At 36.2% G+C, this 18,802-nt stretch overlaps 1 protein-coding gene across 1 annotated transcript; it reads right to left on the bottom strand.

Moving 5' to 3' along the window:
- Positions 1-12,232: 12,232 nt before the first annotated feature.
- On the bottom strand, positions 12,233-17,283 carry Pou3f4 (POU class 3 homeobox 4). Its single transcript, XM_021247668.2, has one exon. The coding sequence runs from the start codon at positions 17,218-17,220 to the stop codon at positions 16,135-16,137; it is 1,086 nt and encodes a 361-aa protein (XP_021103327.1). The 5' UTR covers positions 17,221-17,283; the 3' UTR covers positions 12,233-16,134.
- Between the last annotated feature and the right edge of the window lie 1,519 nt (positions 17,284-18,802).

Raw genomic sequence — 18,802 nt, 5'->3', positions numbered from 1 at the left:
AAAACTAGAAAAGATGGAAAAAATAGAAAAAGAGCATTTGTAAATAGGGATGAGAAGAGGGGTTGAATGGAAGGGAGGGGGTTGAAAAAAATACAAACAAAGAGCAAAATAATTCCTTGATTAAGGATTTCCCTTCATCTTATGCAGATCTTATGGTAGATCTTATACAAATGTGAAGGGGACCATGAGTTCAAGTGTGGGGGAGGAATGTAAAAAGAGATAAGTTGAATGTAAAGATCATGTAGAGCAAACATGTTCTAATAAAAAATGCATAGGCTCTAGGGCAAAATATTGAAGTTTGAAGATCACTCTATCATTTAGTAGCTCTTACATCTTAGTCAACTTACTCAAACTCTCTGATCTATGTTTCCTCACCTGCAAAATGAAAATGAAAACTATATTACCCACCTTTCGGTTTATTATGAAAGTTAGTGAAATAATATGTGTCAAATACTTAGGGTAATTATACATAATGAGTTATATATAAATGCTAGCTAGTTTTTGTTGGTTGCATCAGAAATATAAAGTGTAACATCATTAAAGTCACATTACTCTTATAAACATTAGATATTAAAATGAAGAAAATAAAAATCTTTGTTGTGATTACTTTTAATTAGTGAACAAGTGGGTTTGTGAGTAAGAAGCAGAAAGGAATATGCAGTTCTCTTTTAAATTTGGAACAATACTATGAGTGGATCTGATCTAGTAATGCATAGATCCAATGAGGGGATAAGTCCTTCAATACAGGTGGCAGGAGGAAAAAGACAGCTTTAAGTGAAAGTTAAGTTTTGGTAGGGTTCTAAAGGGTTTGGGTAGCAAAGAGGAGCTATGCAACAATTCATATACGTGAGCCAAAATGAGTTTTACTATCTTCATTGTGAGAGTTATCAATTCATTTTGATTTTATATCCAACTTTAGGTTCTACCTTCTTTAAAACAGATGAAATCAGTTAAAGAATGATTTATGTAACATAAAAGTAGCTTAAATATTATATTTCAAATGAAATTATGCACTAGTCACTAGGTTTTATAGTGTGTTAGATGCTCAGTATATCAATTTTTCCACAATTGGGAGAGGAAAGCAAAAATTATTCTCAAAATGATACAATTATAAATGTAGATGCTGTTAAATTGTTGCTGTATTTTTATTGGCTTTCTATATCAAAAATTAGTTTTCAAAAATTCTAAAATGTCTCTTTCTCTCTGGTGGAATAAACCTCTCTTGTAAGAGCTTCAATTACTGTTTTTTTTCTAGGATTTGTAGAAATATTAGGAATCTTTTATTTGGGGGGAAGTACCGGGGATCGAACTCCAGTTCTTGTGCTTGCGCAGCAGGCGGCAAAACCACTGAGCTAAATCCCCGGCCCCTAGTATTGGGAATCTTTTTAAAAATCTCTTTTAAAATTCATGGCATTTGTATACTTTCATCAAAGCTACTATGACTACAGCCAATATGCCAGTTAGATTTCCACTGACATGACAAAATACCTAAGAAAATATTCTTAAAGAATAAAACTGTGCTTTGACTCACAGTTTCAGATTTTTAAGTTCAATAGCAAGGCTCCATTGTTTCTGGCCCAGGCAGTACATCATGTCATGTAGACATGGTGGAGTAAAGCTGATCATCTCATAGCAGCTTGGTAGCAGAAAATGGCAGACTCAGAGAAGAGGGAGCCAGTGACAAGATACAGCCCACAAGGTCATGTCACCATGACCCATTCCCTTCAAATAGACCCTGCCTCCCAAATTTATATAACCTTCTAATAATGTCATCAAATTATGAACTCATCAATGAATAAACCTATCAATAAAGTCAGAGTCTTCATGATCCAGTCACTGTCCAAAATCCCCACCTCTATCTTTGGTGTTTTTTGGACTGAACCTTCAACACATGTGACTGTTGAAGGAAATTTTAGATCCAAGTCATATCAGCAGATATCTAGTAGTTCGTGCGATTTACACCTAGGGATTTTAGCTTTTCTTGTAGGAGAAATTTTAAAAAACAGTTGATTTGGATAAGGATGATATACAAAAGGTGATTTTTCTTTACTTATAAAATCTAACAATGGACTAAATGATCACACAAAAGAAATCTATTTTATATAACAATTATTCTGTGAAGCTCTAGATGCTTCAAGATATTATATAGGCAAATAAGAATATATCTCAAATATAAAACAAACAAAATTAATAGCACATGTTGTTATATCGGTTACTTAAAAATTGGCTATTAATATTTGGTTAGAAAGGTTAGAAAGGAGTCACTTCTTTTATAGTTATACATTCATGGATTTTCAGAATTTTATCACCTTCCAAAGCATCTTTTTCACTCTAAGGACTAGAGATTTTACACTGAGTTTAATAGAATTTGTTAATAATTCTTGTCTCCACCATACTAAATGGTTTATGTTTGTATTATTTTCTACTTTTCTTGCAGTTATTGTAATGAGAACAAATTAATGTATATTATGCCATTCTGTATTCTCATTAAATTTTTTTCCCTGAGAATAAAATTATTTCTTCTACTTTTTTGATTGATGTAATGTTTATTATCAGAATGAGATGTAAAAGTTTTAATGCCCAGTGCAGTCTGTGGAAGACTACAAACATTTAATAGACTCATAAACATAGACTTTAACCTTTTCAATATTCTGCATTTTTATTGGTTGCCCATCCTGCTTTTTCTCTACAGGTTACTGAGACTGTGAATAGGATGAACAGGGATGGATATTGAATCACACCACATAAAGCTTGAAAAGGTCAGATTTGTGCAGTTGCTTTTTCTCTAACCTAGAATATATAACATTTCAGAATTTTACCAAAGCCTTCTTGAATCTAATTTGGAAATAGATGCACAAATAAGCCAATATGAATCTTTTGTTCTAAATAATGGTGAACACAGAAAATCCATTTATCCTTCCTCTGTAGGAATTTCTAAATTACTATGCTGGAGGTGCTTCTGAATTTCTTAATGAGAATGAGACACATCAGTGTTTATAAATGTTAAAGCAAGGATGACAGCAGTCTTTCTTGCTGATGCTTTAGGTTGGAAAAATGTATGCACATATCTGTATACCAGGAATTTTGAACTGTTGTGTGAATACACTATTGTGTTCAATATGCTGTGAAGTGTGTCAGAAAGAATGTATATTATGGCCTCTGCAATACCAAGGTTTATGTCTTATGCATTTGCCTTGTTAAAATAAATAAATCAGAACAGATTCTAGATTGTTCAGATGATATCCTTCTCAAGTTCCTGCATTACAATAAATGTCCAGGGAATTACACCTAATGATAGGAAGACAATTGAGTGTGCAGCTCATATGAATGTTAACTGTTATGTGTGTTGCAGTGGGGAGAAAAGACGTTGTGAAACACTGCAGTAGTCAATGCTGAAAAGAAACATCCTCTTGAATCTATTTAAATACTTTTAATAATACTGTAATATTCTATATAATATAGAACCTAGTAAAGGGAAATAAACAAACATAAAATAAGAGCTAATATCAAGTGGCCATTTCCTATAAGTCAAATACCAAGCTAAACATTGTGTACGAGTTGTACTTGCAATTTTCATAACAATCCTACTCACTAAGTATGATTACAAAAGAAGAAGGAAGTATGCTCATTTTGGAAGAGCTCCAGCCTTCCTCATTGTCTTTGAATATAAGTCTTCAATTCTTTTCAGCTTTCCAATGCTGAATCACAATGGCATCTCTATACTGAACTTCTAGGCTTTCCACCTTGGAGTGGTGCTGCATCTTTGATTCTTCTTGTTCTGTCCCTTCCATCTTCTTGAATTGAGCAGCTGCTGTGTTCTCCAGCTCTCCGACATACCAATGGTGCTAGTCTATTTATTGCTTCTGATCCCACAGATGGCTACTGTAGATGATCCCATTTCTAATCATATAAAACTACCTAATAAGTTCCCTTGAATTATTTGTATATATTTTGTACTGATTCTGTTCCACTAGTGGACACTAATATAGTAAGTGCAATTATTATTTCTATTTTACAGGAGAGTAAATTGAGACAGATAATATGACTTCTTTAATATCCCTTAGCTAGTTAAAAGGTAGACCTGGAATTAAAATCCAGAAAAATCCCCTAGAGTACAAAATATAGGTCTCCAAAAGCAATACTGATTTTTAAAATCCAGTATGTTATAGGTGCTCAATAAATTTTTATTGAATCAGAAGATTTTCTAAAATCTGTAAAATCTATGTCCCCTGTGTGTCACTTTTCATTTACCCATTTAATTGTGTTGCTATTCCCTGAGTTGGAATTGGGCCTAAAATTTTAAGCAGTCATCTTAACAAAGAGTAAACTGCAAATCAATCAGGAACCCTTCCTGGGGGATAGCCAGGGTTTCTAATGTCTGAATATGAGATTGGAAATCTGTAAGTATCAAAAAAGAGCTTCATAAGTTCAAAAGGAACTCAGAAGAGACTTGTTTGATTCACACACTGATTCTCTTTACACACCAACAGAAATGTGGGAAAAACAGGTTGAATGACTGTTCACATTTTAGAATCATGAAAATTATTGAATGATAGGAAAATAATTTGAGTCAGGTTTTTCTAATTGTTAAAATTGTGCCTGGATGTTTTTGGTATTGTGGATTGAACTCAGGGCCTTTGCACTGACCTAAGTTTGCAGCCATTTTTATTTATTTACTTTTATTTTGAGAAAGAATCTTGCTAAATTCTCCAGGCTGGCCTCAAACTTGTGATCCTTCTGTCTCAGTTTTCAGAGCTTCTGGGATTACAGATATCCTCTATCATCCATCCCTTGATTATTTTAAATTAAAATTTTCTAGAGCTAATAGAAATTCATAGTCTTAATAAATAATACAAAAACACCTATGGTCCTTTTACCTGTTTCCCCAGTAATAACATCTTTCAAAACTATGATATTATACTGTAACCACAATATTAACATAAATACATCTGGGTTGACTTTTGACAAACCCAAAAGACATTTGTTCATTCAATTAGGATCTCATTGGAGCACTGCTCACTATTGTACTGATGTGACTTTAATTCAGTTCATCCTTGTTCATGGAGGGGCATAACTGACAACATTGGTAAGTCTGTTCTGGAAGGCTTAGCTAGGAAATCAGCCCGGTCATAAGATTGTCTCCTATCTTTTTATCCTTTTCCTCAAAGATAAGGAAGCTCTCGCATCTCATTACTCCAAGTTAAGAAAGTTAATGAAGGCCAATTGAGAATGATTTTCTTTTTCCTCTGATAATTTATCAGTGTTAGGGAACATATTTCACACTGAGCATATTTTACTCCAATATAATTGGAAATTTTAAAACAGTGTTGCAAGCTTTGCTTTGTTGAGTACATTTCAAAAATGTAAAAAATGTATAAAGAAAAAAGAAAACATAATGCATTCCATGCTTAATGAGTTTTTTGTTAAAGAAACAGGTTACTTGAAGCTTTGAAAATCATTCTAAAACATCAATTAGTCACACTTTAAACATCAAGCCATTTCCCCTACAGGTTGCTGAATTCATAGACATAAATTTATACACTGCTTGCCAACAGAAAGTCACTATTGAAAATATCAATGAGGCTAGCTTTTAGCTGGGAACAATTTGGTTTCAAAAAGCTCTTACTGATATTACTAAAGATTTTCTTTTCTTGTTTTATGTTATAAAACCTTTAAATTTTTCCAATAAGAATTTCTGGTCTGGAAATGTATTTTTCTACATTGTTTTTGCCTGGTGTTTTTTACCACATCATAAGTCTCATGCAATGAAATCCATAGTGGAGGTGGAAGTATCACGTAGAATCTCTTTGTTTTGAAGTCTGATTCCTACCACCTGCTGATGAGACTTTCCCTCTTCCTCAATTCAAACATAAGTTATTACATACAGAACTGTGAGACAGACTATTCTAGTTGTAGGAAAAGAGCTGAAAATAAGTGGAGGGAAATAGATGACATTGCTCAGGTTACCTCTCATCTATTCCTAGTTTTCCAAGTGCAGAGGAAATGAATGGTAAGTAATTTTTAGAAGTTTGCAATATGTTTCCACATCTTATCTCTTTTTTGAAAAAAATTCCACACATTCCACAAAAGAATTCCAGCTATTCAGATCTAAGTTCAGTGACAGGAACTTGCAAATAAAGACTTAATATCTAGACATATAAGTCAACTAACCATTGAATATATCCTCAAAGGGTTGCACAACATTATTAAAATAGCACAGAGTAATGTTATGTTTGAGTATGGATGTGCATTATAAAAAAGTAACCCTAAAATATGGAATAGTGGTACTCACACTGAAAATAGCACTAATTTAATTAACAGCTGAATTTGTCTCATTCCTGTCTTTCCCTAGGTAGGGATTGTTAGTCTTCCAATGCAATATTCTCACCTTACTCCATACCATTCACACTCCACCTCGAGGATGTCATGTACATAATAGGCACGCAACGAATGTTTGTTAAATTGAATGTCATCACTATTTTTTTCTACAAACTTTAATATAAAATATGAGCATATTTATTCAGGAAAACTGCTGGGTTTTGAAATTCATATGTTTGTATGTGGAAGAGTGGAGATTAGCTTTAAGCTATTATGTTGCACCTTTTTTGTCATTTCTTAATTTGATGCTGAGCTTTGAGCAGGTGCTGCATAATTCTGGGAACCAGAGGAATAGAACAAAGTAAGGGCAGGTACAAAGAATTTAAAGCAACAAATATTTTCCAGTGAATACACAGATTTACTTCAAGTAAGTTGAATTTTGGTGTGCTTTTTTAGAAACTTTAAAAAATAACTGCATACTAGCAGAAGTAATGACTATATTATGTGTACTTCCTTCACTGAAGAGGAGCTGCCATTTATATCACTTACCTCTTTGTCAAAAGGGATAAACATGAATAGCAGAAAGTAGTCTCTACTAAACAATTACAGATATCTCCTGAGAGCCCCCTTTTACTTTAATTCATTGAAAACATACCAACACTTGCCCCACCACTACTATCTGAACATCTTGGTCAGTTTTACAAAATACAGACTGAAATGTGGATGATGGAGGGCTTACTGGCATCATGGTTATTAATTTCAGATAGTTCCAATGATTACTTCTAAAGCAATTAGACCAGAGTGTGAGCATCCTCTCTATATGTATGTGTGTGTGTATGTGTGAGTGTGTGTGTGAGTGTAATAAGAAAAAACTGCAGGTTAATTTTAAAATTGATAATTTTTCCATAAAAACAATGGTGCAAATATTTGTAATTATTTTTCTTTAAAATATAAAGTATCTCAAGTGTGCAGTTACTTTTAAATATTTCTAGCCTTTCAGTCACCAAAAGACATTTTTTTTTACAAAAGGCCTAAAGATAAATTTAACATAGTATAATCAATATATGTGAATTCATTATATTTCACTTTCTTTGCCTGAATGACATAAGTTTAAAGTGTAGGCTTTGATTCCTTTGAGATGTGAGACCATGTACTTTCATACTCTTACATAGTAATGAATTAAACCCATAACACATAGTGCTTTTCAACTGTGCAAAGGACCCCTATTAATATTAATGAGGTTTTTCTGCCCAGATTGAGTGTGGTCATTTTGTGTGGGTTAAACTGGTAATTTTTTGTGATTTGCATATTGACTGCTGCAGAGTATAGTATATACATTATTTCCAAAGTGCTTAGGGATCCCTGTAGAAGAAAAGTGGTACATAAATCAAAAAGAGTATTCTTGTCTTTACTTTAAATTCTTCAATGTATAAATTCTCAAAATCATGCATAAACACCTTAGTACAACGGGCAAATCTGATGACAGAGAAAGTTCATAAAAGTAAAAGAATTCCAAGTCTGCAATTTTGAAAATATTCACTTTTCAAATGTATTCTTAATCCATTTAAAATAAAATTAGTTAAATTTTCTAATTCAGCAGAAGACCTCAAACAAGAAATACAGGGGTACAAAAGGACTATTATACAGGACATGATCTTATCTATTGAATGTCCACTACAGGTGAGAGCCTGTAGCTCTCAGAATTGGCTGCAGGCTCTTGGTCCTACAATCTCTTTCATACCAACTTTATTAGATCTGACCTAAGAATACCGATGGGGATCATCTATACAGCAAAGACTGCCCACTCATCTACGGACAGTGATAGTGAGAGAAGTCAGGAGAAGATGAAGGTGTTACTTTAAAAATTATCTTTTTGGCTTTTTTATTTATTTTTAATTTATTTTCATTGGTATAATTTTGGTATAAAATCTGGAGGAAATCAGATTTTCCACTATGAGAAAATAAAATGGAAAATGAAAGATTAATGGAAGTATGTTTATTTAGAATTTCAACCATTCAATTAAATCAAATGTTCAGAATTAAGGATTTTAGATTAACACATTCAGCTCTTCTTAGTATGATAATACAAAATTTTAGAGGATTACTCTTTACTGTACAGCAAGTCAATCCCTATTTCTTAAGGTGGTTACTATCCACTGTCCTTAACAAAAAGAGTTCCTGGTTATGCCAATATATCTCACAAATCTGACTTTTTTTAGGTTTACTTTTTCAGGACACAGACCTCTGACTTTGACCTTTTCTTTTTCTTTTTTTCATAGAAAACATATATAATTTATTAGATGGGCTTAAAAATCAACACAAATCAATTTCAGGCACTTCTTGGAATACAGACTATGGGAATTTTCTACCAGAGAACAGCACATCTAGCAGGCAATAACATAAAATTTAAAGCTTTAGTTTTTAGAACAATACACAAGGGCTGGACAATTGTAAAAAATACTGCATAAGCAATCCAACAGTATCCTGTTACATTTCTTCACATCCTCACCACATCATTCTAAGGTTAAATCGAAGAAGTCATGTTTTAGCATTCAAAGTGCTAAATTCTAGCTTTCCATTACTCCACTATCATGGTCTTAAAATTATTATAGATTCTTTGATGTAGTTTTACTTTTAAGTGGAGCTTTAAAGACATTTTTTGTAATGTATCTGCATCTAAAAAGTCAATGCATGAATCTGATTATTTTGATGTCTTTTAAAACCTATTTCAATAGGTTTATTTTGTAAAAAATAAGCTTTGACTTTGACCTTTTCTGCATCCGTGTATTCATAGGATTCTGTGACAATATATTTTGCAATAAAAATTTATATTAATAAATATGAATACAACTCTATAGGTAGTAGTTGAAATATAAGACATTAGGAAAAATAATATTCCTCTTTACAATGAGTCCAATCAGATGGTTCTTTCTGCAGCTTGGAATTATGTCCCATTTTAAACCAAATGATCTATAGTCCTTGAATCATAGCCCCTCTGTTTTCCATGCTTTAAAAATAGGATATCAAACAGTGGTTTTTTGCAGGTGACGTGGGTATCTGTTTATATATTTCTTTGGTCAAATTGAAGAATAGGAGCAAAAAATATTTCACCAAATATAAATTATGTTGAAATTTTCCTTTTAACATTGATCTATGGGAGGAGATAACCACTTTTCAAACTTTTCTAGCAAGTTTTTCTGTCTGCAAAAGGACAATATTGACTAATTTCCATTCAGGATAAATATTAAAGATAATCAGCCATAATATAAAGGGAGTCTAAAGTATGTGAAAAATACTTAGGGAAGATGAGAAACAATCAATATTAAAATGTTTATATGACCCCTTCATTTCAGTGATATCTAATATAGACATTGTTTACAAGATAAAATTTGTAAGCAGTGAACTCAGTAGTATGTGTGTGAGTGTGTGTGTGTGTGTGTGTGTGTGTGTGTGTTGGAGTTGAGACAATCGCTCAAACTAGGTTTTTGATATTTAATACATAATGCAAGAGTTAGAATTTTATTGTCATTTCAACTGGATATACTGGAATAATATAGATACAACTTGAGAAGCTGTTGGGAAGCTAGAGAGATAAAAGACATACTTAAAGTATTTGTAAATGGGATGAACTTTTTTTTTCCTGCTTTGAGAGCAATCTGTTTCAGTGCTGCATGTGTGTGTGTATGGAGGGGATGAAGAAGAAAAAGAGAGGGAGCATGCTTATTATTTGGGATATTTTTTACACATAATGCTGCTGAGTTTCACCCCAAAGAAATGTGACCTATATCTCCTCACTTAGGGGGTAAGACCATCTCCTAATAAGGGCCTTTTAGTAGTTGAATAAGCCAATTCCCTTGGTAACAAAGTGTTATAAAGAGAACTCAATGTTCAAGTTACTATGTTAGATAATGTGTAAGTAGGTATCAATTTCTATACTTACATTTATGAAAGAAAGCATAGTGACCTAACATTTTTGTACTGGAATGGAGAAAGATTTAATTTTGTGGATTCAGTTTACAGGAGTAGTATTCTGGATACTTGTATCTGATTTCCCTCTCTTTCTTAGAGGTCATAGAAGTTAATTTGGTTTTTGAGACTGTAGTTTTTATATAATCCTCTAATATTGGAAATGTTGCACTAATAGTGCTCTTAAGAGCAGGTATTTTCATTTCATCTTATTTTTTTTAAATCTCAATTGATTTCAAATATATTTTATATTTGTTTTTCTTATTATTTTATAAATTAACATTTGCAAATGAGTAAATAGGAAGATTGTTATTTTTAAAATCACTATCTGAAGCATATATAAAAATATTCTACTCTTAATTTACAGAATGTTTGAGTGTGAGTGATATTAATTCAAATGATTTTGTTTTGCACTTATTTTTCTCTTTCAATGATTGTTTTTGAAAGCCTTACATGTTTGGATTTTTAAGTCAAAAATAATTTTCACAATTCTGAGATTCCAGTGTCTTTTTAAAAGCTCTGACAGGTGGGAAAATACATTTTTTTCTCTCTGGAAAAATACTTTTCAACCTCTAACCAATTTCTCTTTTTCTATCCTCCTTCCGCTCCCTTCTTTCCTGAAAAAAAGTATTTTAAATAAAAATCATAGTGTATGTTTTACTTATAACTTATAGGCATTACAGCATCAATAACAGCCTGACTGTGAATCAAGGGAAATATCTGAATTGTAAATATTTTCGTAGGAGCAGTGTTTTATTTTGTTAAAGACAAATGTAAATCCTATGCTAATTTAGGCACTAGGTCCCACACTCTTTTCTTTCTAAAGATAGGAAATTGATGTCCAGGGATATTGTTTTTCTTCTTTCATAGTGGAAAAATAAAAGGTGCAATTTAGTGACTTATTTCACTTTTATTAGGCCTGAAGAGAGCCACAAGTATAAAGACAACTCTGTATACATACACATGTATCTGATTTACATATTTTACTTTGTTTATTTATGAGTAGCATCTGTGTACTCACTCATTTTTTTTTTTTTTTTTTGGTACCGGGGATCGAACTCTGGTCCCTGCTTTTGCCCAGCAGGCAGCAAAGCCACTGAGCTAAATCCCCAGCCAAATAAACTAATAGCCAACTTGGAAAGGATGAATATTCTTTTTTCTTTTTTTCTTTTTTTTTTGGCACTGGGGATTGAACTCGGGACCTTGTGCTTGCAAGGCAGGCGCCAGAACCACTGAGCTAAATCCCCGGCCCTCACTCATTTTTATACCCTAAACCCCTCTACAACTTCTCAATTTTTTATTGCTTTGATTTGGTGATGTGGATGAAATGTTTTTGCCTTCATCCTATTAGATATGATTATTATTGGGTTTTTTTAGTACTGTTTACAGTACATATGATTACATTAATTGTGGAGAGTTAGTATATGTATTAAACATATTATAATTCTTTTTACTTCCCCTTCCCCTCCACTCCCTCCCCCCATCTCTATCTTTGGATCCCCCTCCCATTTGTAAAGATCTCCCTGTTTCTAGAAGCCATCAATTATTATTTTATGAGAGAAAACTACGTTGTGATATGCTGAGAGAAGCCAAGGACAAAGCTGCCTACCCTACAAAGGCCTTAGTTGGGAACAAGAATAGCAGCAACCTCAAACAAGCAAAGCCCCAGGCAGAAGCATCAGCAATATCTGATATTTAATGAGAATATTATATTCATGATACAAAATGATTGATAAGAATTTTACCATAAAAGCCAACTAGACTTTAGATCTATTTTAGGAAAAAAGAAAAGAGGCAATAAAAGAATCAAACTTGGTAAACATATATAAAACATAAAACAGGTATATGTATGTGTATATATATATATATGTAAAACATTGCCAAATAATGATATGTCTATCTATCTGTATAAATATATACTAAAATATTTGCATATGTATCCATTAAAAAGTTCAACATTCACTGTAAGTTGTTTTCTGTGCACAGTAGTAAGAAAAACTGCAATCTTAATTCAAATGTCTAAGGATATTGTATGGGTAGAAGGTTAGTTGGTATGGAACAAAAGAGAAGCAGCAGACTTACTACTACAGGTTTTGTGGTTGTAGATACATCTCTATAAAATCAATAATCCCAGCATTTTAGAAAATTAAGGTAGGAAAACCACAAGGAGGATCTCAGCTTTGGCAACTTAGGGACTTTGCAACACTCTGTCTTCAAATAAAAAATTAAAAAAGGGTTCAGGATGTAGCTTTGTGTAAAGGCCCTGGGTTAAACCAGTAGTACAAAAAATCAGCATTACTTATGAAAGGACGTAAATCTACAAATATTCACAGAACTTGTTTCTATTTCATACACAATATGCATATGTGTAAAAATCCACCATGCAGTTATATATGATTAGGCAAACTGAAAATGCAAAAAATTACATGTGATAATTATTACCTATTAAATTGGTTAAGTAAGTTTACTTTGCCTAACCAAAAAACACCTATTTTACAGTATGAGTTGAGGAGGTATTTATAGCTGGAAAATTATAGTTAAATGCTGTTTGTTGCTTCATGTATCTACTAAAAAGGATAGATAAGGCATGTTTATACATACAAAAGCTTAAAACTAACTGCTTAACATCTGGGAAATCATTCTTCAGGTCCCAACTCAAGGAACAGTCTCTTGTTTTTTGGAGAGTCTTGTGAAATCAAATAATGCAATTGAAATTATTTGTAGGAGTAAGAAGTAGAGTGTAAGTAATCAAAATTTCCCACAAATGATTCCATGTAATCTTTTTCTTTTGACCCAGACTCAGAAAGAGAGTGATAGAATTCAGCATCCTTGGGCAAAACAAAGTTTATTCAGATATCTGGGCCCAAGTAAAGACTTAAGAAGGAAAACATGCTTACATAAAATAATCTTCCAATTCCTCTGCAAGAGAATAGGGGTTCACCAGAAGGGCAAGTAGAGTATATAGGAAGAAGGATGGGTGCACCAAGGGAAAATGGAAACCTCAGAAAGGCCTGAGTCCACTTTCAGGAGTGGCAGGTGAGAAGAATACTAGCTGAGAGAGGCACTCTCTTTTCAGAGATCTTTAATGAAATTTCATCTCTTGAAATAAAACTGGATCCTAATGTTTCCCACACAGTTTCTAGCCATTCAGTATGTATGTGTGGTTTAATCATGGGTATTGGCACAAGAATAGCTCTCCTAGTGTGTGCTGAGCTGAGCTGAAAGACCAAAAGTCACAGGATGAAAAGCAAGAATCAAAACAAAACTAAGGATTTCTAACCTGAAGCAAATCAGAGCGCTGCTCAACCAGAACATGCTTCTGCTTAAATGCTCCACTTCACACAGCACACAATAAGGCCAGAAGAATAAAATAGATGCAATTTTTTGGAAAAATGTTTTATTTAAACCTTTTAAATCTTTACAACAATAAAATATTGTGTAAATATAAACCCCTTGACTAAAACTGTTCACATCAAACATTACTGCAAATTGTTTTCTTTTTGACACCCAACTCATCTTTGAAAGAATTTCCTCTGAAACACAATGCAGAATTTATTGAAAATAAATAATCGTTGGCAACAGCAATAGGCAATTTGAATAAAATAGTTGAAAAAGCAACTCTTAATGAAAATAGCGTTTACTATACATCAGTTGCTAAATGAATAAACTAAATGATCTCTTTAAATTAATAACTTCAAAAACGTTTAATATACAAAACTGTACAATTATAAAGTCGGTTGAAATATTTGGGTTAACTTAGGTTTGACCGTAGCATTTAACTGCAAAGAAAAAACTAGATAGAAACAAAACAAAAAACCCAAAGAGTTTCTGAAAAATGAATTCAATATGGAAAATTCAATCCCAGAATTAAAATCTAATTACCTACAGAACGAAGAAGCTTGACAAGTGTAAAAGGGTCGGGGATTTGAATTAATAAATGCTTTTGACCTGCAGCTAGGGAAGCAGTGTGGTGAACCAGAGGCCTGGCAGCCCGTAGTACTGTCGTGCCTTCAGACAAGGGCCCAAGGCTTTCTGGTCCTTAGGTAGTTTGAAGCTTTGTCTACTGCTGCTACTCCCAGAGGCCAATTCGGCGGCGACGGCGACAAGCCTGGCGTGAGGAGACCGCAGCCAAGTACAGCGGGCGGCAACTGGCTGTGGCATTCTCGGCCGCCCCCAGCACACGTGTGCTCCTTGGGAATGAGGTGCACCTGTGAAGCTGACGTGTAGAGAGCTAACAATAAAGCCACGGCAACTGTAAATTTTTGGGATCTCTACATAACCTAGCGAATGTTTTGTAGTTTTTTTTTATACAGTAATACGATACACATAACTATCTACACACACATTTGCACGCGCACGTAAGCACACACTCACAGACACTTACGCACCGAGAGATAAAAAAGCTGGAACCCAGTGCCCCGGGCGCTGGCTAGCTTGATCGATGTTCTCTTGGGCTTCCATCAGTTGTACTTGTCAGAATCAAAAAGAGGAGCGCACTCACAGACAGCGGTATATACACTAGAGACAAGGGGTACTGGCTGGACTAAAATCCCTGCGAACTTTGCCAATCATTTCATTGTCCTTTTGCACAGAACGGAGTGCCTGTCCGCCCACTTCCAGACCACCCTTCCCTGAGGGTTCTTCACACAGAGAGCGGGTTGTAAACTGGAGGTGAATTGAATTGGGAGGCGCTGGCGCGGTCAGGCGTTAGCTTCTCCCGGTCGTGGTCTCAAGCAAAAGCAATCCCTTGTGAAGACAAAGTCTTTCGCCGGGGGAGCCGAGATGGGGTCCTGCAGGCGGTAGATCTAGCTAGACCGGAGGCCGGTGTAGAGATCCCCAAGCAGGTATCCAGGCCCCCGGTGTAGAACCTTTCTGGTCGCTCAGACCATCTCTCTTTGCTTGGCGCCACGGCGAAATCCTCCGACACCGACACCGGGATCTAAGCTGTGGTAGCCTTAGGAGCTCTACAGTTTGAAAACATGGGGCAGAAAGCTCCAAGATGCCTCTCCTACTTCATGCTAGTTTGCAGACCTAATCAGGTTGCCTATTCTGCCCATCCTAGGCACTCCACTCCAGGGGTGGGGGTGGGGGAATAACCAATATTCTCATCAACAACTCTCTCCACTATATCCTCTCCTCTCCATACAGATTTGGAGGTGGGTGGGTAGGCATTTCTCTCCTTCTTCCCAGCCCCCTCCTATTCTAAGCAATTAAAAAACCATCAGCTCAATGACGGAATAATAATAGCAATAATAATGTGGAGCGGTCGATTAGATACAAATTAGCTCACAAATATTGTGTACACCTTGTAGTAAAACACCGTAGACATTTAGAAACGCTATAGAAGTTCTCAAAAATGCAAAACTACTCTATTGTAAAACAGATTTCACCTGAAATACAGCTGCTATAACCAAGGCGCTGAAAGGTTAATCAGAGGCACACATCTGTCTTCCCACCCCACCCCATGTTACCCCACTCTTGCTCTTCCTAGAGGGGAGCGACAAACAAACCTTACTCAGTAAACAATATGTAATGACCAGAAGAAATGATTGGAAGAAATTGCCCAGGGGGCACGGAATATGAGGTCCCCACCTGGACTGTTTAATATAGTGTGTAACAGAGTTCAAAAGCCTGAATAAGAGTATGTGCGTTTCCTTTTTCAACATTACTTAGAACCCTCAGAGAGAGAGAGAGAGAGAGAGAGAGAGAGAGAGAGAGAGAGAGAGAGAGAGAGAGAGAGAGAGGGAGAGAGAGGAATAATAATGAAGAACGTTATAATGAGAGGAAGAGAGTGAGGAGAGAAATCTGCGGTGCTCCGAGTGCTGCCGGCAATCTTCTGGTTTCCTCCAGTCAGAGATCATGACACGACGTGTCTGTTTTCACTGTTTGCGAATAAATCTCATGCGGCTGTTGATCTCCTGGTGGAGTCATTCTTTTCTCTTTTTGTCTTCTATTACAGAACCAGACACGCACCACTTCTTTCTCCAACTGGAGGCTGTCTGCCAGCGAGGAAATCTCCTGTGCTGCAGGTTTGGGACACTTGAGGAAATGCGTCTCCAGAACGCCCTTGACACTCACCTCAATGGAGGTTCGCTTCTTGCGCTTTCGGCCCTGTGCTGCGATCTTGTCAATACTTGTTGGGCTCCCTGTGGACGAATCTGCCTCCTCCAGCCACTTGTTCAGCAGGGGCTTCAGCTTGCACATGTTCTTGAAGCTCAATTGTAAGGCCTCGAACCTGCAGATGGTAGTCTGTGAGAACACGTTGCCATACAGTGTGCCCAGCGCCAGCCCCACGTCAGCCTGCGTAAAACCCAATTTGATTCTTCTTTGTTTGAATTGTTTGGCGAACTGTTCCAATTCGTCAGAGGTTGGCGTCTCCTCGTCGGAGTGGTCCTGGCAGTGGTGAGAACCCAGTTCGTTGTGGTCCTGGGGCTCCCGGAGGACCGGGTGCAGGCTTTGTGTGGAGGCAGCGGCTGGCGGTGGGGTGAGTCCACCGTGCTCTAGCATACCGCTCACCGTGAAGCCTGGCTGCGAGTACACGTTGAGGGGTTGGCCGCTTGAGGTGATGGACGGGTTTGGAGCAGGGTTTGCCCCCCAGGCGTTCGGGTGGTTAGTGTGCGGTGAGTGGTGTGCTACATGTGGTGATCGGTGATGAATGATCGCACCAAGTTGCAGGTCTTCGCGCACGGGCTTCACGTCTTGCTGGTCCAGAGGGCTGGTGGCAAGTGTGGAAGACCAGGGGCCCCCGTCGCTCAGACTGGTCACCCAGTGATGCCCCAGGGGATGCCCATTGCCTGGAACTCCTTGCAAGTAATCACTTTGCAGAAGTTTCTGAGGATTGCGGAAAGGACTCCCCTGCTGCATGCCCGCGGAGTCTGCATGGACCAGGGAACTGGAGCTGAGAATGCTGTAGGGATTCGAGGCAGCTGTGGCCATGGTCTATGAGGATCCCCTACAAGTATAATGTGGCAAAGGGAGCCGCTTCAGCCTTTGACATCTACGGTGCGGGGGAGCCAAAGCCGCTAGCACGGGTTACTGGCACCCACCTTGACCAATTGCAGGGCTTCTCGGCCTGGCCAGGAGTGAGCACAACCAATGGTGTCACGGTAGGCCGAGCTTGCTTTCCAAATTAGGCTGGCGAAGCTCACGAGTTTCTGTGAGACCCAAGCAGGAAGTGAATCACTCTTTAGGCTCTATTGGCTGCCTAGCACAGAGTGGTGGCGGCTCTTTTGGTTAACCCTTTCTCCGATCCCCCTCCCAAGCGGGCGTTTGTGGTGGAAGGGGAAGGATGAGAGGGATATATTTGAAGAAAGCAGGGAGTAAAGTGGCAAATTGGCATTAAAAAATACTCCTGGTTTATTTAGATTAACATAAAAAGAAAAAGTAAAACAAGTTTACATGTCCTTTTGATCTTGGTATATAAAGATTTTTCCGACTCAGTGTTCTGGGTTAGTGTGTGTCAGGAAATGCAAAACAAACAGCCATTACAAACTTTGAGCAAAGGATCCTATTTTGTAAGATCCTAAATTAATGAATTAATTATTCCAATATGAACTATTTCAGTTTATTTTATTTCATTTTATCATTGATAATAAACTAGACCTTAAAACCTGAAAGAATCTAAGGAAGAAATGCCCTGTGTCTTCTGAAAAAGAAAAAGAAAAACAAAAAAGAGAGATTTAGGTGTGAAGAATTGAAAGATTCTCAGCAATTAAAATTTAATATAATAGTGTCAAAAATTCAGTTATTTTGAAGTTTGCTTCTCAGTTGAGTTTGTCACCTGAAAGCTTTGCTTTATTATTGATACATATCATCTCCCATGAGAGGTTCCACAACTTCTGTGAAAGGCACTGCTTGCTGAAGAGAGGCATCCCTCACCAAGCTTACCCCACTCCCAAAAGCTATGCAGGAAAACATTTGGGACTTTTTGGCTGATGCAGTCCTTTTAGAAAATTGTTTAAAATATTCACTCACCTCACACCTGCCAAAAAGAAGAAAATGTGAATCATTTACTGTACCCAAGAAATTCAGAAAGAAAGAGACCCCAGGCTATTTTGCATCAAGTAGCTTACCCCATCCTCCTTTGGAAGCTTTAAAAACAGGACTACATTTACACTTTAGTTAGAAGAAAAGAAAGGGAAGACTTGTTAGAGTAAGACAAGTCCCTGTACTCCAAAGCCCCATACAAAGACTTCCCCCAGAAGCAGAGTTTGGAGAAATGCAAAGATTTTAATTTTTTCTAGTGACAGAAATGCAGCACCCTGATACCAAACACAAATTTTGAATTTTAGAACAAATGACTTTTCATTATATAATTTTGGAGGTAACCTTGCTGCATAATTATTTCTGCTCTTACAGAAGACGGCATCAGAGATCCCTTATGTTCCCTTATTGGTTTGAAATTCCATTAAATATATTGCAAGAGCTCCTAGGTTAAGCTTGATTTAAATTTGCATACATTTTCATATATTTAGCAGAAATAAAAGAAGGCTTGCAGCCACCAGAAAGTCATTAAGGC

Source organism: Heterocephalus glaber, unplaced genomic scaffold (genome assembly GCF_053883595.1).
Source record: "Heterocephalus glaber isolate CG9 unplaced genomic scaffold, H.glaber_assembly_v1.0 deba00001613, whole genome shotgun sequence".
NCBI lineage: Eukaryota > Metazoa > Chordata > Mammalia > Rodentia > Bathyergidae > Heterocephalus > Heterocephalus glaber.
The sequence above is the reverse complement of the archived record's forward strand: the minus strand, read 5'-3'. Positions and strand labels throughout refer to the sequence as shown.

Bases quoted from the DNA above. Each gene is read 5' to 3' on its own strand.
- Pou3f4 (XM_021247668.2), bottom strand. From the start codon at position 17,220: ATGGCCACAGCTGCCTCGAATCCCTACAGCATTCTCAGCTCCAGTTCC.